At 51.4% G+C, this 20717-nt stretch overlaps 6 protein-coding genes across 6 annotated transcripts; 1 reads left to right on the top strand and 5 right to left on the bottom strand.

Moving 5' to 3' along the window:
- Nucleotides 1–377: 377 nt before the first annotated feature.
- Z520_09703 (uncharacterized protein) lies at nucleotides 378–1758 on the bottom strand (the record flags this gene model as incomplete). Its single annotated transcript, XM_016780197.1, has 2 exons — nucleotides 378–1381; nucleotides 1650–1758. 2 exons carry the CDS (start codon nucleotides 1756–1758, stop codon nucleotides 378–380), a joined length of 1113 nt encoding a protein of 370 aa, XP_016628780.1.
- A 768-nt stretch (nucleotides 1759–2526) lies between these two features.
- Nucleotides 2527–4503, top strand: Z520_09702 (uncharacterized protein; the record flags this gene model as incomplete). The annotated part of the gene is made up of 1 exon (XM_016780196.1): nucleotides 2527–4503. The coding sequence occupies one exon, from the start codon at nucleotides 2527–2529 to the stop codon at nucleotides 4501–4503; it is 1977 nt and encodes a 658-aa protein (XP_016628779.1).
- A 2242-nt stretch (nucleotides 4504–6745) lies between these two features.
- Nucleotides 6746–7939, bottom strand: Z520_09701 (uncharacterized protein; the record flags this gene model as incomplete). Its single annotated transcript, XM_016780195.1, has 5 exons — nucleotides 6746–6910; nucleotides 6964–7552; nucleotides 7601–7683; nucleotides 7745–7829; nucleotides 7905–7939. The coding sequence occupies 5 exons, from the start codon at nucleotides 7937–7939 to the stop codon at nucleotides 6746–6748; spliced, it is 957 nt and encodes a 318-aa protein (XP_016628778.1).
- A 754-nt stretch (nucleotides 7940–8693) lies between these two features.
- Nucleotides 8694–10342, bottom strand: Z520_09700 (uncharacterized protein; the record flags this gene model as incomplete). The annotated part of the gene is made up of 3 exons (XM_016780194.1): nucleotides 8694–9370; nucleotides 9422–9512; nucleotides 9563–10342. The coding sequence occupies 3 exons, from the start codon at nucleotides 10340–10342 to the stop codon at nucleotides 8694–8696; spliced, it is 1548 nt and encodes a 515-aa protein (XP_016628777.1).
- Nucleotides 10343–11272: 930 nt separating this feature from the next.
- Nucleotides 11273–13066, bottom strand: Z520_09699 (uncharacterized protein; the record flags this gene model as incomplete). Its single annotated transcript, XM_016780193.1, has 2 exons — nucleotides 11273–11560; nucleotides 11612–13066. 2 exons carry the CDS (start codon nucleotides 13064–13066, stop codon nucleotides 11273–11275), a joined length of 1743 nt encoding a protein of 580 aa, XP_016628776.1.
- An 870-nt stretch (nucleotides 13067–13936) lies between these two features.
- Z520_09698 (uncharacterized protein) lies at nucleotides 13937–20659 on the bottom strand (the record flags this gene model as incomplete). Its single annotated transcript, XM_016780192.1, has 1 exon — nucleotides 13937–20659. One exon carries the CDS (start codon nucleotides 20657–20659, stop codon nucleotides 13937–13939), a length of 6723 nt encoding a protein of 2240 aa, XP_016628775.1.
- Between the last annotated feature and the right edge of the window lie 58 nt (nucleotides 20660–20717).

Here is a 20717-nt window from a genome sequence, read left to right as displayed (position 1 = left end):
AAAGGATCATGGTTGCGAAACCAAATCAATTCAGCGGCGAGCAAGCGCTTGATCAGACAAGCCAGAGACTGTTGTGTCACAGGACGGCGGGTTGATCTGTTTCGATTCGTCCATTGTATCGTGTGGCAATGAGCATGCCGGATAAGACATCAGGGAAAGCTGGGAATCTCTCAGGAGTCGCTTCTCTGCTACGGTGCCCATTGAAGATTTTGAGGCGGTTGCAGATTTTGAACTTCGATACTACCATTGAGGCGACACAGAACTCAATTGATGAACTGGCATTTGCAACTTGTCCAATTGCCGAAGTTACAATGCTGCGTCTTAACGTGACCTTCTGTGCATCAAATACCCTCTCAAATCAAATGGAGCCGTCGTCCTCACCAACCTCGCATCTCCGTGATCAAATCCAGATTCCTCCCAATAAACACGATCTTTCCTTCTCCTGCAGTCGTTTCTTCGTCTTGACCTCCTTTGGACCCAGTGGCACCATCAGTGTCTGATTTTGGCAGGTCAATGATCTCAAAGATCTCCCTCACGCCCTGCACAACCCTGCTGCTCCCATCTGTACACCTGACCAGCCCCTTCGTTCTATGAATTTCATACTTTCGCTCGTTTCCCTGTTGAGAATCCTCGGCGTCCCAGAGCAGGGCCTCCAACCAGCCTGAGAGAAGGGGTAACTTTTGCGGATCGAAGGGGGGCAAGGTGAATGTGGCAGTTGAAATCGTGGGGTCGAGGTGAGAATGACCCTTGGAGGTGAAGTCGGGGATCGTGTTGTCGCTTGTATTGGATGTGCTGTAGGTGGAGGGAAAAGTTGAGTATGCTTGCAAATCGAGGATCGTACCACTGAGGTTCGTGACCCGAGAGTGGTCTGTCGGCACTATACGCGCCAGGCTGTTGATAGAGGCTATTCTAGCTTGGACAGCTGAAAGCTGGGCTGGAGAGACAAGATCTGTTTTATTGAGAATTATCACATCCGCATGGGAGATTTGGAGATGAGCAGTGGTGAGCAGAGGGAGACTGTGATCGTGGTGGCCGTCAGACTCCTCTGGTGGCAATTCCTCCGGTGCAGGTTCGTCAAGGCTTTTGAGAATGTTTTTTGCATCGACTACTGTGACGATGCCATCGAGATAGATACTGCTGCCTAATCCTTCATCAAGCCAAAACATAGGCGCAATATTCCCTGGGTCGGCAACACCTGTAGTCTCGAGCAGGATGTAGTCAAAGTCCTTCTGGCGCTCGACGAGAGACTCTAGTGCTGCGACCCCCGAGTCTTTGACGCTGCAGCAGATACACCCGTTAGCCAGAGGGATCCATTCTGTGGTGGCCTGGTGGTTCTGGTTGACAGTCAGGGATTTTTCAATATCCGTTGTGTTTCCGAACTCTGTGGACCGCGAGAGGATGTTAGAAAACACAACCGACCATCAAGAGTCAAGCTCAAACAGCTTGGAAAGAGAATAGATGCAATTGATCCGGGTGGACAGGGAAAATGAGGGTTCTATCACATGCCGTTCAAAATGACTGCTATTTTCTTTCCATGCTCGGCGGTCAAAATATAGTTGAGCAATGTCGTCTTGCCGGCGCCCAAGTAGCCTGCAGGTGCTGCTGTCAATTGATGCCGCAAACGACTTGCCCCAGAGAGCTATCCCTACCGGTTATGATGGTGATGGGCACCTTTCTTTCAGGCTCATCTCTCAAAGTGCCGATGGTACCGCCACCTTGAGAAACGTCGACCAGGTCAGGTATTTCGTCGTCGTCCATTTCTAAAGGTTACCTAGGTATCATCTACTAGGTAGTTGGCGTAGTCATTCGGGGCTAAGAGGATTTCAACCATGTGCGAAATTGAAGCGGCGTTGAAATTTGAAAATATGTACACATCCATCCATCCTCCCTCACTGCGCCTATCATGCCTAACTCCATGCATTTTGCCTCTTTTTGTGTCCCACCCCCAGATCAGACGGACAAATAAGGAAACACCAACCGGGGGCAGAAATGGAAGAAAAGTTTCATGGTTTAGCAAGCGGCTACTTGTCGATCTGGAAAGCTTAGGGCGTGAATACAGCAACTCGTCCGATCGTGGCTTGTTGCGAACACCCGCGGTTCTCAGTCCGACTGACTATCAAGCTATTCCCTCAATCCTGTAAAAGACACCAAACTCGTTGCCTGCAGCAAGTCTCTCTCTTCCCCTCATCCTCTCACACTGTGGCATCCGGTCTCCGGATCTGGCTATGCAGGCCACATTATTTCCGACCCACCAAAAGCACTTTCGTCGGCCCACCCTCTGCGACACCCGACTGCATTGACCTCAGCGTATTGCGCTCCGCCCAACATACACGAAGAGCTGCCCAGACTCTGAGGACCATGAAAGAGAGCTAAGCAACGTTATAGTCAGGAGGAACGTCATTACATCGCGACGGAGATACCTTCCTCCCAGACTTCAGAGGCGACCACTTCCTCCTGTTCAGCGCCAATATCACCGCACTACACCTTTGACCGTCGACGGAACTACTTTTGCCCTCCACGTTCACAATGACCGCCGTTACGCCCTCGAGATCTGGCGTTTCGCCATCTAGTTCCCCTCGCTTACCGTCTCCGCCACCCATCCCGGAGGTGCAATTCGGCCCTAAAAGCCCCGGTGTCGACCTTTCCAAAGAACTTTCGCTTGATGCCACGTCCAAACCAGACGAAGGAGCAGCGAGGAGGATAAGGCCGGGAACAAAAGCTGCAGATATGGCTTTGGGCCCCCCTCTCATTCCGTTGAGTCAGCTCGACTCGCCATTCCAACTTCAAGAACATCTCAAGTCCCTCTACGCTCACCTTACCCACACCCAAGAGTCTACACATACCGTTCCAATCACAAAAGAGTCTGCACTACAACTCGCCACACCTCCACAGATCAACGACCACGAGTTCGTGGATAGGAATCTGTGGCTGTATGAGCTCTGTCGATTTCTCACTCAAAAAGCAAATATCGTCTCAATATTCCTCATGAACGACAACCCACCGTGTTCTGCTCAGACGTGCCCGGAAATGCGCGCCAGTGAATGGCAGTATCTTTGCGCGGTACACGAGCCGCCCAAGTCATGCTGTGCGATCGACTATTGCAACCATACCCTCGATTGGGCCGCGAATGTTCTGACTAGCCCGAAGCATTTTCCTTCGCGGTTAGCACTAGGTTCCGAAGCAGGCAATGTCATTCAAAGCATGCGACAACTAACAAATATCTTTCGGCGAGTGTATCGTATATTTGCTCATGCTTGGTTCCAACATCGTGATGTCTTTTGGTCTGTCGAAGCCACCTATGGCTTGTACTTGCTTTTCAAAGTCGTTTGTGACGAGTACCATCTCATCCCCGAGGACAGCTATACAATTCCAGCCGAAGCCGAAGGAGTCCATGAAGCCGCTATCGATCGCGAGGGCGCTTTACGGCCACAAATACTTCATAGAGACAATGCGGGGAGTTCCACTCTGGACGAGCCATCCACTGGGTCCACATTATCAGATATTCCTGTGGCGATGGCCCCAACGACGGTCAGCACAGGTGCGACAACACGGAGACACAAACACACTCCAAGCACCGGGAGCCATGTTGCCACTATTGCCGAGGGTCAAGAAGAGGAGGAAGAGCACCCGAAAAGCAGTACAGCAGCGCCGAAGAATCCGCCCCCTCCACCTCAACTTGTGGAGATGCCAAACACCATCCCAGCATCGGAACGGGATGACTCGTCTCTGAAAAGTGATGGCACAGGGAAGGACAGAAATAAAGGCAAATCTCCTGAGCGTCTTTTACCAAAACTTGACATTACCTCCACCGTGCCGAAATACGAGCCTCGTGCATCAGAGGATCCCACGCCCACCGGCACATCCGAGGATATTGACCCATTGTCCACGCATATGGAGTCCCAAAATCTAGGGGCATCATCTACAACAGCGGGTGGAGATGTCGGTCTCAGCACGATCGATAGTACCGCCAACTCGAATGAGAAAGATGAACCGGTCAAAGTAGAAACCCCTATAGAACAAACAATCGACCCGTTCCAAGAGGAGGAAGGCCAGAAAATCACGTCCCCTTCCGGTGGCTCGATAAGGACGAGTGGAAGCGACGTGCTTGGGGCAATCCTGGGCCACATCCATGATCTGGATGATGGAAATTCAATCGATGCTGAGAAGCAAAGTCAAGCTGGTGGCAGTGGAGCAACTTTGCCAGCCAGGGAGGCGGCTGATCGTATGGGTGCAGCGGCTAGTGACGACAAGAGTGTTGAGGATAATGAAGGCATGAGCCCGATCAGGACGGAGCCACCATTATCGACTGGGCCCGAGGATGGGCCTTCTACGGACGATCAGGGTGAAGATGAAGCGAAGACGAAGAATGAAGAGCTTGGACCTCCAGTTGACGAGGTCAGAATCTCGGTGGAGGAGGCTACGGATGACCTCGAGGATGATGCGCAGCAGAAAGACAACCACGATGAACAGGGCGACACGGCAAACACGACAAAGGCTGAATAGGTCCCGCACTCGGTTCTCGAGTGCGACAAATGAGGGCAGCTGATAGGCCTCTGTATGACCACAAGGTCTCATTTTTAGGCCAGTCTTCCTGTTGGACCTTTGCAAAGCTGGGGCAACTGTTCGCTTGGACGATGGGTAAACGAAATGCCGTAGTGGCCCACGTCCAGGAGAAGCAACACCGCTCGCTGGGTTGCTCTGTATCTGTATCTCGGCTGGAACGAAGGCTAGAAAACTAGGCTTTTGATCCAAGAAGACCTTGCCGGTAGCAAAGTAAGCATTGTTTGTATTTGTACATAGCTGTTGTAACACCAGGAGATTGAATCTGCCTCTGGCATGTCAAGGTCGCACATACGTTTGTGCTCTTTGAGTGGTTGTTGTCCTAATGGATAGTTTCTAGCACGTACCAGTAGACTTGAGGGTGAGAAACTTGTCTTATGCCCAAGAGGACCCAGTCCAGATAACACTGTAAAATGCGCGCCTCATGGCAATCGATCTCGTATAACATGAGGTAGTATCTTATACATGGAGCTTTCATCCACAAATCCACGCCGCAAAACCACGACCGCGCAAACAACTAGTCGCGTTTGATTACCTGCGTTCATTGTCCTCCGTTCGAACCCGGCGCAGATCCATTGAACCTGAACTGCAAAGGCGTTTTCTTGAGATCGATTCTGCTCAGCTCCCACCGGCATATCCATGCCTCAATTTGGCCATCCGCGGCTCGATTAATGGATGCCATTGCGCGAAGAAAGTTATTGCTGGGGCAGCATGTAAAGTCAGCGAATCTCGTCAAAAGAAGGGGATACTCAGCAGTCCAAGAGATTCCATGCTGAGCCCATCTCCATTACACAAGGTTATGAAGAGGACGAGGTTGATGTCTTGTTCTTGGTTGTGGCTGATAGGCAGTGAAAGGAGGCGAGCAGGAACCGCACAACGAATAACAGAGTACGTACCCCACATGATATAACAACTTGCGAAGCTTAGAATGAGCGTGCTTCTCCATATTCTAGAGGAATCAAAGTCAGGATTAGACAACCAAGCGACGTGAAACCAGCAGCGAGCATTTCCAACAATTGCAGAGTTGTTTTTGCTCTGCCCTCGTCGTTCAACTTGACAAGGAGGCATGGGGATCGGGTGCTGTAGAGAGATAGATTTGAAACATACGTTTGATTTTCACCCTTGGGGCTCAAGAACCATGCGCCGACGCTGAGGGCAACGATGACGATCAGGCCGATGAGAATAGACCACCTGCGCGAGGAGTCGATTGGTTAGCTCGAATTGGACTTCATTCCCTGCACCGCCGGGCAGTCGCAGACTGTTGGAACAGTGGGAGGAAGACAAGGTAGAGACACGGGGTGAGGGCAAGAGCATAGAGCACACGGGGTTGGGGAAGACGCCCTTCGGCCATTGATCACAGCGTCGTGCATCGCAAGGCAAGTGGAAGGTCATCTTGCTCCAGCGAAGCGACGAGGCCTTGATCCTCCGCTCCCTGAGATGCAGAGGGCTGGAGACTCCTCGATGACTCCCCGAAACCCCCAGAATTGACGGGTTCCTTTTGTTGCGAAGACCCCGGCTCCTCTTGTCTTTATATGTAGTGCCTGGTGCTCATGCCTGTATCGCTGGACGAGATCTAGAGAAGGGTCCGAAGGGGCGAAGGCGAGATCTTGTGCTCCTACACCCCGTGCATGTATGATGTGAACGTACCCATTTGCCATCTTGTACGTATGTCCTTAATTCCTTGTGTCAAATCCTCTTGTGTGTCCGCCGTTGTCACGGAAGCTGTGATATTGTCCGGGTTGTTGGAGATGGCCGGAACGAGTGCGTAAGGTTGGCGGAGGGCTTCGCTGGGAGGGCAACTGTTTTTGGCTCGGAGGATATGTGGTCCGTCACTTTAAGAGGTGGGCGATATCGTGTCAGTACAAAGTCGCTCAATACTCGCGGTCGCAATAGCAGGACCAAGTCGCAAGTGGAACAAGGACAAAGCTACGAGTTGAGGAAACGTGAAGTTGTACCACAAGCGGGCAATCTTCGGCAACCCTTCTAAATACATCATGCAGGCCACAGGAATTGACCGGATCGGCCCTGATATCGACTTCTACGTGTACAACAACGGCAACAAATGGAATTTGGTATGCGGATATAAGCTGGACCACGTTTCCTCCGTCCCATCCTGCCCATTGCCGAGAAGACAGCAGTAACAGAACCAAAATACAAAGGATACGAGCCCCAGACAGTGACAAAATCAAGCGCCCTCTCTGCTCTTGCGATAGTTGCTCTCCTGCTCGACCTGGAGTTGATCAATCTCTGGGGCCAGCTCGGAGAGAATTTCATATGCTTTCTTATGGTACTCAAGCTGCGCAGCAATCAAGTCCGCCAGATTGCGGAGCGGTTCGGGGGTGTCCAGAACCTGTTAAGGTCAGTTCCGTCGTGATGTCAGCTCGTCACAGAGTTTGAACTCACATTCTTCATCACGCCTTGGGCTTCCTCCACCTGTGAGACAAAATCATCTTCTTTGGCCTCAATCTCAGCACGAGCATCCTCGCTCATGGCGGTCTCATCGTCTGGGTTCATGCCGCGACCCTGAACCTGGCTTTTCTTGGCCGCCTTGGTGCTGTCCAGCAACAAGCGGCTATTTTCGACGGCCTTCCTCGCCTTGGTCGCGAACTGAATGTTGGTGTTCAACGTAGTGCTCCATCCAGCAAGGAATCGCGATTGAATGGCCTGGTCCTGCGCCAATCGGGCTTCGCCCACTTTCTCTTCCGCGAGCGCATATTTCTCCAAAGCATTTGCCAGTGGATCTTCGCCAGTTCCCGAGGTATTGGACTGTTTGAGCATCTGGGAACTCGCCAGCGAGGCGCGGGCAATGGCATGATTGAATGTCTTGGGCTGAGGCTTTGCCGAGGGAGGAGCAGTAAACGCGGTTGCTGCTTCGGACGCATTATGAGCTTTGGAAAGGAGCGTCACCTTCTCCGAAATGCTGCGACCGAGATCGCCAAAGGATTCACGGATATTGGGTGGGTAGTCGTAGGCTTCATTCTGGTATTGCTTGCTAGACAGTCGTCAACACGAATTCCAACCATGATTGTGGAAGTCGTACGTTACGTCAAGCAGCTTCTGATGGACCTGCTTCAATGCATCGACTCGTTTCTCAAGCTCGAGATAGTCTGCTGGCAATTGCGTCTGAAAGATTCTCGGTTAGTAGACTGCGCTGAGGTGTCGACTGCTGTTTGACGATGCACACCTTATCGTCGGCATTTCCGAACTGCTCCTTGAGATACTGTTGACTTCTTTGCCAGGACGGAGTCACTGTGGAATTGAATGCCGAACTGACAGCAAACAACAGGTTAGTGCGAATTCTGGGATGAGTGATTTGGTCGAGTGCTCAATCGACAGGGGCGCACCTGATGTTCTTCCCAAACGCCGAAAACTTATCCATGGTTGTAGCAGTTTGCGCAAGACCACGAAGAGAACGGTGGTAATGAATCCAATGCAGAGATGTCGTCCGCAAAAGTTGAGGGTATGGACTGAGGGCACAGTGCAAGAGATTTGTTTGTCGGATTAGGGAGAATAGATGGATGAGATGCAGTCTGACATCGGCCAAATGGGCGCCGGGGGTGTGGGGGGTAACACGCTGCTCACATGTGCACCTCGCTACGGCAACCCATAAGCACGTCTGATCACTAGAGGGCTCGAAGCAGTCTGTGGAAACAAATCTCTCCAGCCTTTTTGAAGCATTCAATATGGGCGTTCTCATGATTATCGTTGAAGGTAACGTAATTGTCCAATTCATAATCTATTTCGTTTTCAGAAGTTCAATCCACCGTCCACAACCTAGCAAGTTCAAATATGAAATTCGTCAAACGTGGCCTAATCGTGCCAACTTTCTTTTCAAAATCGTTGGCTTCCATCCCGTCTACTCCGCCATTCTGTCCAAGGGTTGCAGAGTGGCCTCCAAGCTTGGTCGCGCGTAGATCGTCCTAGCCTGGCCGAAAGATTGGCGCAGAGATGCAAATAATATCTTGGTCGCACATGAACGTTCTCCTTTAGTGGCCCTCCAACAAACCCATATTGTACGCGCTTGTTGGAAGATCTTTCAGGTCAGAGTGGCCATCATGGCCTTGATGATTGCCGGGCTTGGGGCAGCCGAGCGTGAGCGACCTGTCCAACGCCGGTCAATCAGGAAAACTTGTTCATTTGACGATCAACGACATCCTACCTCTCCGATCCTTCTTGACCTCGAGAACCTCGTCGCCCCTTTTCTCAATGATGACCTCTCCTCGAGGTGAGGGAGATCTGTCACGAACCCGCTCAATCTTGATGACCTCTCCACCTTCACGTTCGTACCGTCTCTCGCGCCTTAATTCTCGCCTTTCAGCTTCCAGCCTGCGAATTTCGTCCTTGATATCCCGCTCACTGCGTTGTGGCTTACGATCGACCACCAGTGCAAGCGGACCAACGTGAACTGAGTTGGAATCTTCGACTTCTTCTCGAGTGATTCTTCGCTCGATAATCGTTTCGTCGCTGACAGACGACCCTCGGCGGCGCGTGGTGTGAGATCGGTGCGTGCGCGCAGGAGAGACTTCCTTGATTACTTCTTTCTTTTCCACAATAGTCTCTTTTACGACTTCGGGAGAAGATCCACGGCGTGACCGTCTTCGAGACCGTGATCGATGAGATTTGGGAGACGGAGACCGGACCGAGAGGCCATCCCATTCGCGCACAGACCGGGGTGCTTCTGCAAGTGGTACAGTCTTGATCTCCTCTCTCTTCTCGGTCTTTTCGATGATCACCTCACCTCCATGCACGCTAGGGGCGCGGAGGCTTGGGGCCACAGAGGGTGGAGCTTCAATGAGCCGAGTCGTTGTCACTGCAACTCTCAGATATCCGTTTCACAGAGGAACGACGGAAAAAGGCTTACCTTCTCTTTCGCGGTATTCCTTGCTCTTGCTGAAGATCTCATCGATATTGTCTGGACCCAAAGCCTTTTCAATAATGATGGTTCGTTCATCCTGCAGCAGTCAGTTTCGTGGTGCTGGTTTGGACAGCTCGATATTCTCACCTCTTCATAGTAAGGATAACCCAGATCAAACAGCACTTTCGTGTGAACCAGTCTTTTCGGCATGCGGGTCTTCCCTCGTCGTGGATATGGCTTTTCCTCGATGATCTCCTCCTTCCGTTCTTCAATGAATTCTTCTTCTCTCACTGTACGGCGTTCAGGGGACGGACTGCTGTTTCTGCTTCGCCGTTTGACCCATTCACGCTCCCGGTACTCCCTGAAACCATCATCCCCATAATAGTCCGGGTCTTGCACACGGATGTCCTCGTAAAATTTCTCGTCATATCGAGGATACCGTCTCGGTGAAGGCGGCCGGACAGCAATCAATTCTCGAGGAGGAAGCCCTCGTTGAGGGCGAGGCCCGTCGTCATAGTCATCAAAACGTCTGGCTGGGCGGCGGTCAAATGTGTCCAAGCTGGACTGGCGGCGGATGATACCCGGTCGTGGGATTGGGTCTGGTCTGGCTGGTCGCTCAGGGGCGTACGGGACTACCTGACCGCGTTGCGCTCGGGGGTCGTAGAAGTCGGTTTCTTCAAAATACTTGCGCTCGGTGGCACCGCGCGGGCCATATCGATCTTCTTCATAGTATCGCTGTTCCTCGTAGACCGGAGCTCGGCGAGGTGGGTAATCTGCGTAGGGGGGACGTTGATCAATGACGGGAGGAGCCGGGGCGCGCACTTCTCGTTCACGGACAAAGCGCTCGGTATCCCATCTCTGAGGAGGAGGATCACGATACGGGAGAGTGCCGTCAGAGTAGCGAGGATCGCCGCGATACCTTGACATGTTTGAGGCGCGGATCTGCCTGGATGGAAAGGATTTGGATGGCGATCCTGGATGACGGGGGAACCCAGGAGAACGAGATGAATGGGCAAGACAGTAAGAGAGAACCTATTCTCAGTGCCCCTACCCTGTGCGAGATGGTCGAGAGCAAACGGAAAGAAATCTCCTGTCGAAAGGCGGGCGACGATCAATATGAAGAGTCTTACAGAGGAATGGCAGCAGGATTGTGACGGTCACGCTCATCAAGTGATGGAGTTGATGGGGGGCATTAAGAGTGGCAGTGGGTGGCAGTGAATTGGGCTGCTGATGACGTCGCCGCACTGCTGCTAGTTGATTGGCGTGCTTGGGCACCATTTCACATTACCCTAGGTACTGCTAGTACGAGGTAGTAGGCACCCAGTAGGTAGTAGGTAGGCGAGGCAACGCCCCCCAGCCTCCTGGGCAGCCATGGCTCCATCAAGTTTTGGGCAGCATTTTCGCACTCATCTTATCTGCTTGGTACTTTAGACCGAGTACGACGTCGAAAGACGCTATTGAAGCCTTGGGCACGTCTCGGCTCAGTACGAGATCAAAACATCACCGGTCAGAGGGATTCAGACGGCACCGATGGGCGCTCCCTGGCAATATTTGGACCGCCCGTTTCGCACGTACAAACCCATGGTCCTGAAGACCTCTAATTCCTCTGGACCTCTGACCCCGGGTGGTATTTCACATCCCAATAATACTTCGATGACAACCTTTTGCAATACTTCCGGGATGCCTGGGCTTCCGAGGCTGCTAGCGATGCATATGGTACGCCGACCCTGTGGTCCCATGCAAACACGCGCTCGACCACCTATGCACCCCCAGTCCCGTCGCCCGCCTTTCGAACGCCTGTGTACTGTCATGAATCGTAATTACATGCCCATTCCAGAGTGCCTAGTAAACATGCGCTCAGTTCTCCTTTCCACCGGTCCCAGTCGCAGCCGTAGCGGTTGCGCCACCTGTCAGTTTGGCAGCTTGGACTGCACTCATTTTGTGTGCCCACCCGGGCGCAGGTTGTGGTCGTCGCACTGTTCGGATCTCGTCGGTTGAAATACCCGGCACACGGATGTTGTATTGGCGCTCGAGAACGATCTGAATGTCGCGCAATTCTAGGCTTGATGAGCCGCGGAGCTTTGCAAGTTTGCACGCTGATGAGACAAGCTCGTCAACGAAATCATCGGCAATTGCAAGGAATATCTGATCTGCAGTTAGCACATATTATCTGCTTCAGGGTCAACCACAGCTTACTTCTTCGGCTTCAGGATCCAGCTGTTCGTCCGGACCAGGGCCGCAAACCTCGCGCACCAATTCGTTCAACTTCTTCTTGGATAGAATTCTTCCATCCTCACTCGACTCCAACACGTATCCAGGCAATGCGGTAATGGCAGGCTGCGCAAGCTGGCCGGGTAGTCCCACCCCTGCCCCGCCGGTCAAGGTTGGTCGAGACGGAGGCATGGCCACGGGCTTGGGCTCGGGAACTTGTAGATTCTTGGTAATGTTGGGTGTGGCTGTCTTGATACCGTTGATGCTGGTATTGAGTGGGTGAGGATGGACGCCCGCGGACGCAGCGTGTTGTAGAGGAGGCATAGTTTGACCTTGATGGGACGGTGGACGAGGGCCTGCAGATGTATCTCCCTGACCAGCTTGGGGAAACTGCGCCTGGGTCGCCGAAACGGGAGTCTGAGAAGTACCTACTCCAGTATTGGGACCGATTTGAGGTGCAGGTGCCGTTGGGCTGCCAGATTGAGCTTGTGAGGCGCTTGCTTGGTTACGCGCAGCAGAAACTGCACTACTGATGGAGTGGGCAGTAGGGCCTTGTACACTAGGTTGCATAAGAGGTGCGGCAGTTGTGTCCACTCCTTCACTAACTGGTACAGCTTGTTTCGAGAACTGATGTTGAGGTTGCGCGGCTCGAAATTGTTCCTGCTGCTCATTGAACTTCTTCATGAACGAGGTACTTTCATTGACTGCCCGGTCGCACTGCGCAATCTTATTGTTGTAAACCTCCGTTTCCGCTGCTGTCAACGGATTCCCTGCTGTTTGTCGTTGCTGGGCCTGCCGCTGAAACTCAGCCTTCTTTTGCTTGGCGACTTGAAGTCTCTGCAAGGCTTGACCCAACCGCGCCTTTGCCTCGCGCAACCACACTTCAGCAGACTCGGTGCCCTTGGTCATTGCCGGAGGGTAGTAAAAGTGCTGTTCGTTGACTTTTCGTTGGATCTCCGGCAAGAGCTGACTGAACTGGACAGCGCTACCGCCGCTCTGGCTGGGTCCGGCGCCGGCTTGTGCTTGGCCAGGTTGGCCTGTCACTCTAGGTGGCTGTGCTTGTGGGTGCGGTTGTTGTTGCGTCTGCGCTTGTGCCTGTGCCTGAGCCTGAACCTGGGCCTGGGCCTGAGCCTGTGCCTGTGCCGAGGCCTGCTGTTGTGCAGCGTGTTGTTGAGCCATTTGTTTGCGCTGCTGCCATTGTTTCATTCCCGCCATGAGTTGGCTCGAGGTCTTGACAAGGTTTGTGTACGCTTCGGTGTATTTGGGATCCGTTTGAGGTGTGGTATTAAGAACCTCCCAGAACCTCCTCACGCCTTGTTCAAACTGTTGTTTCTGGGTAGGGTTGAGCTGAGGCAATCTCTGAACTTGCTCAGGGCGGATCAAGGACGCCTGTTGTTGCGGCGCAGGCTGCGTGGGTCGATTCTGCGCCGCGCCGTCCATGTTGAGCAGATGGGATCGGGAGAGGGAAGGAAACGAGGGACCGAGAAGAAGCGACCAATTCAAATGATGAGTGGTATCTAGATCGAGCCTGCAGCAGGATAATGGCGTAATGTGAGAGTATCTCTGTAAGTAATGTCACTTCATCTGCATTGCGAAATAGTCCATGCCACTCGATATTCAGCAAAAAGAAGGATTTACAGGATGGTATTTTGCAAGATGGTGACAACAGAAGAGAAAGAAACAGCCGGAACCCGTCGATTTAGATATGCGGCACAGTGGTTGTATACCGAAGAGTGAAGGAGGGGAGGTCTCGTTGAGTCAAACCAAGCATTTGACCTTGGCAGCCTTGTGTTCTCAGCCTCGCAGACACGGACCCTCGCGCCTATTCCATGCTGGGCAAACTTCCTGGACATCATGTAATACCTACCTAGGTAGGTAGCTCGGTAGGTCCCTGGCGAGGCTAGGTACCTCGAAGGTACCCGTGGGCATGCTAATCCGCACTCTACTGGATCACAACTGGCCCTTTAGCTATGTATTATGGACTGCGCTCCGTTGTAGCCACACCGACTGTTCAAGCGAAATCAACTGTTTGCAGTCCTGTACACATTACCAGTGTTTCTGCTTATCTATGTACTCACAAGGGAGAACCCCCAAATCGACCACGCTGAACGAGTGGTTGAGGAGTGGTAGGTTTTCCATGAATAGGTATTGTCTAATCGTCATCTCTGCTCATGGCAACGTATTTGGAGTGCTCGCAAAGGCCAGTCCTCCGTACAGCAAGCAAGGTCCGGATTCAACTCCGTCTCAGCCACAATTTTCCAGAATAATGGCCAAATAATGCAGATGATTTGTCCTTCGTGTCCCATGTACTCATGATATCGTACACATCGTCTTCACCTCCTCAACAACAGCCGTCAGCATCCTTAACCCATACATACCCGCTACCCGTTCCATGACCTTCAACCTTCCCTTGATGTCTCTCACATCGACTGTTGAGATCCACCCTCCGCCGCATGAACAATGATCTGCAAATAGACTGTCGTCACCCTGCAAACCACCACACTTCTTGCATTTAACATCTTGGGCCTGCCAGGCCAACAGCATTGATTGAACCCTCGCAATCAGCTTCTCTTCAAGCACGATCTTGTTGTACTCCATCCCACAACTGTTGCAGGTCCAAGGTTTATTGCTTGCCCCCATTCCACTGTCGTTCAAGTCAGGTAGAATGTCCTCGTCACGGCACAGGTCCAGATCCCTAGTCATGGTACACGTGTCGCAGACGAGATTCTCGAAGCGCAAACTTGCGCTAGGATTCTCATATCGGGCCTCTTTCCCAAATTCGCGGACGTCAAATAGGGCGAGAAGCTCTTTGCGGAGAAGTCGCGCTTCAAGTTGAAGGGGTTTCGACAAGGAGATTATCTGCATGAGTGATTTCACCAGTTCCAGGACTGGATCATGTGGATGGCGTGAATCACTCGATTCCAAAGTCCCCCCGGGCAAAGATGGGAACGTCCAGTCACTAGCCAGTTCGGGGTGCAATAACTCCTCCCGTTGACGCCGAATCAAACTCGTGATTTGTTTCTTTAGAGGCTTGGAGAACTGGTCTTGCAGGACAGTTGTAATCTCAGTGCTGGTTGGATCTTCCGTCAAATTGATGAAAGCAGAGGGCAACTGGGTAGGTCGAATACTTGATGGCGTGCTGCCAGATGAGTCCGGCGGTCTTTTCAATTTCTGCATCAAGTCGATGAAGGTGATTACCCAATCGTCGAAGACAGGCTGCAAAGGCAGTGGCAAGAACTGTGAAAGTTGCCAGTGCACAACGGTTTCGAGACTAGAGTGACTGGTATCTTCCGTAACTGTGGGGGTGCCTTTACCGCCGTAGTTGTATGCGTCGTACCAAAGCAGGACATCCCAGTAGTCTTTGACCTCGAGCCCAAGGAAATGGAACAGCGGCTTTTGTTGGATTGATTTGAGAATGTACTGGGAATACGCGTATGCATTCTCGACGTCTTGCTTCGATGTTTGCAGAAGTAACCTTGTCGGGCTCGCAAAAACAACCTGTGAGCCAACCCGGCGAAAGTCAGTGATGAGTTGCTGCAGCGCCTTCTTGGACATCATCTGCACATAGTAATGGAGGTGTCGATCGTAGAGACAGGAAGAAGGAGCCTCAACCCATCGGACCAAATGTTGAACCATTACATCTGCAAGTCGATGACCGCGGCAAGCTTCTGACCACCATGACTTAACCATCTCTCGGAGAACTTCAAGCGCTGCTTGCGCAAACCCTCCATTCGACTTCACCATGTTCGAATTCAGGGGAATTTCTTCCTCGACCGTCGGATTAAAGGCGACAGACTCTGTAGAGCCCTCGTGGTCGTTGATTATGGACGAGGTCAATATAGTGTTGATTGGTAGATTCTGCACCGATACATCGACACACACAGACGTGTAGGCTCCTGGATTGTTGATTGACGGCATCTCAACTATTTCGTTGAGCGGGCCGAGAATATCATCGCGCTCGTGTCCACCATGGTCTGGGCGAGCTTGATCAGACCACCAGAGAACGACATTGCTCCTCTTCAACCTCCGTGCATAGGCTAGATCGATGAGGAAACGAGGGTCGTCCCTTTCGAGGTTGCACAGAGGTACATCACCGTATCGAGCAAGCTCAATCAGATGTACCAACCACCCGGACACGTTGAAATAATGAGAGATTAGCTGCTTGATGGCATGGCCCTGCCAAGCCAAGGAGGGGAGATCTATATCAGATTGCTCTGCTGGCAGGAATATTACAGGATAATCCCTGATGGACCGGACATCGTGAATCAAGCTCTTGTGCGTGGTCGTCTGAAGGAGAAATATTGTCGGCTTCGCCTCGTCCGACCGCCACTTCTTCAGTATATCCGCCAGCTCAAGGTGTGCCTTTCTTTTTGTCGTCACCTGTGAGACCTTGAAATTTATACTGGGTTGATATTCGAAGATAGTCTGCACCAGAGCCTCGTCCTGGACTTTTTGACGATATTGTTCGATATACATCTTGTCGGCATTGGGGATCTGGCTGTCGCGGCTTCGACTCATAACGATGATGTGAGCCTCTGATTTGGTGGTGGAGAAAAGAGCAAATACGTTCCTGTCGCCCGCACCAACGTGATACAAGTAGATATACCCAAAGGAAGCTGGCTCTTCTAGGTATGTCGATTGGGCATCACTCCTGAGTAGTGACGCTAAATCAAAACCCTGTTCAAGGCCTTTCCCAAGAACACCTTTCTGGCTCTCATCGAAAGAGCACATATTCCCCAATTTCAGTAGGGCGCGCATGAACAGCGGTAATTGACGCTCATAGACGCCTTCAACACTGGGATGGTTGCACAATAATGACACTGATTCTGCCTCTCGCAAGTAAGTCTCTTCAGGCAACGTCAATTGAAACAGGTGCACTGATGGATGACCATTCGGTAGCACGTGGTTGACCTTTTCAACGTCGCAGCCGGGTATATCCACGTTGGGAAGCTCTTCCCCTTTGAGATTAAGATAGAGCGTGCGAGGGACTTTGATATTCAACGTGTGGATCTTCTTCCCAATCACCACAAACGCTGTCACTTCACCAGGCAAATCCCCTTGACGTAGTTGCAGAACGTGCCAGGTGTTGGTGTACATTATTTCAGCTTGGTTGCGGAAGAAGCTGCTGATGGAGTCTGTAGCAACATTTGGTCTTTCTCCGAACAATTGACGTCGTCGGGCCTTGGCTTGCCTTTGTAATTTCCATTTCCTCTTCTGATACTGGAGCCAGACTTGATAGTCCTCGTCAATGGATGGGGCATCAGAAAGGGAAGACAGAAGAGGACCAACAAGACCACGACTTGTTGATTCTGAGGCCTTTCGTTTTGCAGGTTTGGTGACTTCGCCCTGAGGCTTGAGTTGCGTGCTGAGGGCGTCTTCGATGTCTCCAGAGGCAGGCAGTCGATGTTCCAAGAGATTGACAGAGCGCTCGGTAAGGGGTCTCTTCACGAGAAGATCGGTCATCTTCTTCTGTTTAAACCTGTCGTCCTTTGCAGTAATCCGTTTTTGCAACCAGTCTGGATGAGCAACACGCGGTACAGGGTTCCTTATCTTCTGCAAAGCAGCAGGAATTGTGATGAGTTTTTGAATGACAGAACCGAGGCGCTCCAGGTAGTAGTCCCAGTCGATCACGGTTCTGGGGTCCATATCTGCTGGATCCTCCTTAAGCCACTTTCGCAAGAAGAAGCGTTTAACACCATCGTCCGCCGAAAAGATCGCGACGGGGATGGCTCGGTCTGTGACAGGAGTATTCCTCGGTTTTGCGGAAATGATATACTTGCAGTTCAGACCTTTGTCCTTGATCATCTGATCTCCCAGAAATTCCGCCAGTCGTTTTGCCGTTGTGATCGATGTTGATTTCTGGCCTCCATATTCTTCGAGCGTCTTGGTCATGCTCTTATTTTCGCAAATTAAATCAATGAGCTCTTCATCAGCAAGCGTGGATCCATGCGAGTGTAGGACATCAAGCCAGCGGTTTGCCACACGAGCCACAGCTGCGTATGTTTCCGCTAAAGTGCTCCCTTCCAAGAAAAACTTGAAAATCTGAGTCTGGAAAATCTTGATGAGCTTCAGCTCGCCCCTTCGTTTGACCTCAAACCCTTTCAGCTCGGCAAGGCTCCCGTCGTGGTTGAACACTGCGTATCGTTTCTTCAAATTCTTGTCTTCCTCCTTTGAGGTGGGCAGTATCATCGCCTTGTAAGGACCATCAACCTCAAAGAAGATTGAATTGTCGCTGTGTGTTTCGTACTTGAACGTGGCTGGATCCACCAGACTCTGGTACTGGTGATTTGTAAAACGAGCGTGGACCAGATGGTTGAGCATCACGCAAGGATAAGAAATTGCCAGTTTCTTGCCATTTTTCAATGTGAAAATGACATTCTCTGGGAAAGTCGCCGGAAGCATGCACCAAATCCCGTCCGTGTCTAGCTCCAGCGGTCGACCGATTCGTTCCACAAGCTCACGCGCCATCTGAATAATATGCGCTCCAGTGAGACAGGTAACGCCTGCCATTTCCATGGAGTACCATCTGGATCCCTTGCGCATGACGTAGCCATAGAAAGAGTTTAGAATGACTTTGTGCGCCAGCTGGAGAGAGTCGTAGAGAACAATCATTTTCTTGGCCTCTTCAATCTCTTGACCAGATGCTCCGGAAGATTTCAGTGCTTCTGTTTTGCCCTTCCAGACCTTCTGCTTCCCCTTGAAGTCATACCGCCTGTCTCGAAAGTCGCGGACAGTATCGACGTAGAAGGGATTCTCCCTTTGGCAGATAATAGCTTCTCGTTCGATGGTTTTGGAATCGTGGATCTTGTGGTAGATCTTTTTTGAATATTCTTGAAGTCTTTTTCGCACTGTTGCAGCTTGCTCGTCCAAACTCAACTCTTGAAAAGTTCGCCTAGGTGCTTTGGGAGCTCTTCCGGGAAAAGTTTCATTCGCCACTGCTCGGCGTATCATGTTGTATTCGTCTCTTTTAGTAGGCAAGAACTCTCCTCTCCATGCCCACGGCAATCGTCGATCACATGTTTTACCAGGTCGATTGAAGTCGCAGGCAGCACAATCTGATTCAGCAATCATAGAATCAGGTTGAAGGCGATTCGTAGTCATGATGTTCGGATACATGGATGCAACATCCAGGTGGTATATCAGAGGGCGCTCATTCCTGTTGGGCGTATTTTTCAAATCTTCTAATTTTTCAACAATTTGTGCTCGGATCTCTTCATAATTCGTAACCTCGTCCAAGGTCTTCTTCTCTTCAACGGTAATGCAAAATGTTAAGGCTGCATCAAGATCGTGCAAGAGCTCGTCAATCGCTGTCGTATCGACGGCAAAGTTGACAGGTATGTCTGCGCGGAAGACACCAGCCTCAATACTCTCCACATGTCCGCCAACGTACGTTTCAGACTCGAGGAGATGACCCTCCCAGAAAGCTTCTCTGGGTTCTTTGTGTTTGTTCGGCAACACAATATTCTTCTGGTAGGCCTGGACCATCAACAACATCTCGCATAAAGTGCCCGTGCCTTTTCGGAGGGTATCGTCTGGATTGAGTGGAATGATTGTACATAGTGAAAAAATGAAGGGATGGATGTACTTCATGTAAAGGTAGTACGTCGCAACGGCGTCAGAAACAGAGTATTCTGCAAGAATTTGAGGATGTTCGCTTGCATAGGGGGTCATCAGTTCAGGGTCGAGCTCATCCGGATCGTAGCCCAGCTTTGCAACTGTGACAGCTTTCAGACCCCGACTCCCTTGAGGCAGGTAACTGTCCCTGTTGACCCAAGCGAAGCAATCCATGTGGACGCAGTAGTTGCTCTGGTAGATATCCTCGCTGTTCTTTCGGAATCCAATTTCGGCGTACATGTCGATGCCATTCACACCAGCCCTTGCCTCGACAAACGGCCAGTCGAAAAAGTCTCCGTTGTATGTCGCGATAACGGTAGGTCGAGCTGCCTTGATGTGGGAGAAAAACCGTTCAATGCAGGCACGTTCATTTGGCTCGTTAAATATCAGAAAGGGTCCTTCATATTCAGGCTTTGGCGTGTAATCAAAATCGGCAATGTCCTCCGAAACAATTTCTCTGTTTGTGATTAGGAAACCTTGTCCATCGATCATGTATGAAATCATCATGATCTGATCAATGACTTGATCGGGAAATTTCAAGGGCAGCTTTGTCGTTTCAATGTCGAATGCGAGGACAACGGGATCGGCGCGCTGTAAACGCTCTTCCAGACACGTTAGGGAGACTGAGCCGTGTGTAGACTCGACGGTGTACCATTTTCCAATTCGGATGTCCTTGTCGATGGTAACACGAACATGATAGGGAACGTCATATTCTCGGATGTCCACAATGTAGTCGCTGGCATCGGCAACCCCGTTCGGTCGAGCGTCGGCTGCTTGGTCTTCATCATACACATCAAAGCCTGCTGCTGCACTAGCAACCTCCGCATAAGTATCCATCGCATTCACCTTTTCTTTATTCTTTTCTGCAAGGGGCAAAAGCGTCTTGCGGACAGTGAGCAGGTCTGAGACGTTTGCAAATGTGAGCTGGAGGAATGTTCGTTTGTATCCCAGGAGGTGGTTCGGCATCTGTAGGTCTTCCTTGATTACGCGGTTGACTGATTTGACAAGCCCTTCGAATATTCTCTTGCACCACTCTTCGACCTCAGCCTCTCGGCCTCGTTTCACCGCCAACAGGAAGTACGGGTCATAGTCAACGGTTGCCTTGAAGTTTTCACTGTCCTCTCCGATGAAATAGAAGTCAACACCAGCCCGACCACCTGGTATCCTCGAGTCTTCGATCGAAGTGCTGTGCATATTGTAGAGCCACCCCACCCTTCTCTTTCCGGACTCATATTTAGGGAATCCCATGGCATCGTCGATGCTGTTTGCCAGCCGCGTAGCTTGGATCTTTTCATCTTGAGAGGTTCCTTCGGTGGCGCGTAACGAGGAGGCATCGATTGTCTTGGTTCGTCGTCCGCGTAAGGCATCCTTTCCGAGTCTCACATTCGAGCCATATCGCGACGGTTTTCGCACGGGCATTGTTGAGTGAGGATGAAGACCGAATACCAACTTATCCCGGTGGACAGTTTCACTCATA

This window comes from Fonsecaea multimorphosa (assembly GCF_000836435.1).
Source record: "Fonsecaea multimorphosa CBS 102226 unplaced genomic scaffold supercont1.25, whole genome shotgun sequence".
In the NCBI taxonomy this organism is placed as follows: Eukaryota; Fungi; Ascomycota; class Eurotiomycetes; order Chaetothyriales; family Herpotrichiellaceae; genus Fonsecaea; species Fonsecaea multimorphosa.
This window is presented reverse-complemented; position numbering and strand designations above follow the sequence as displayed.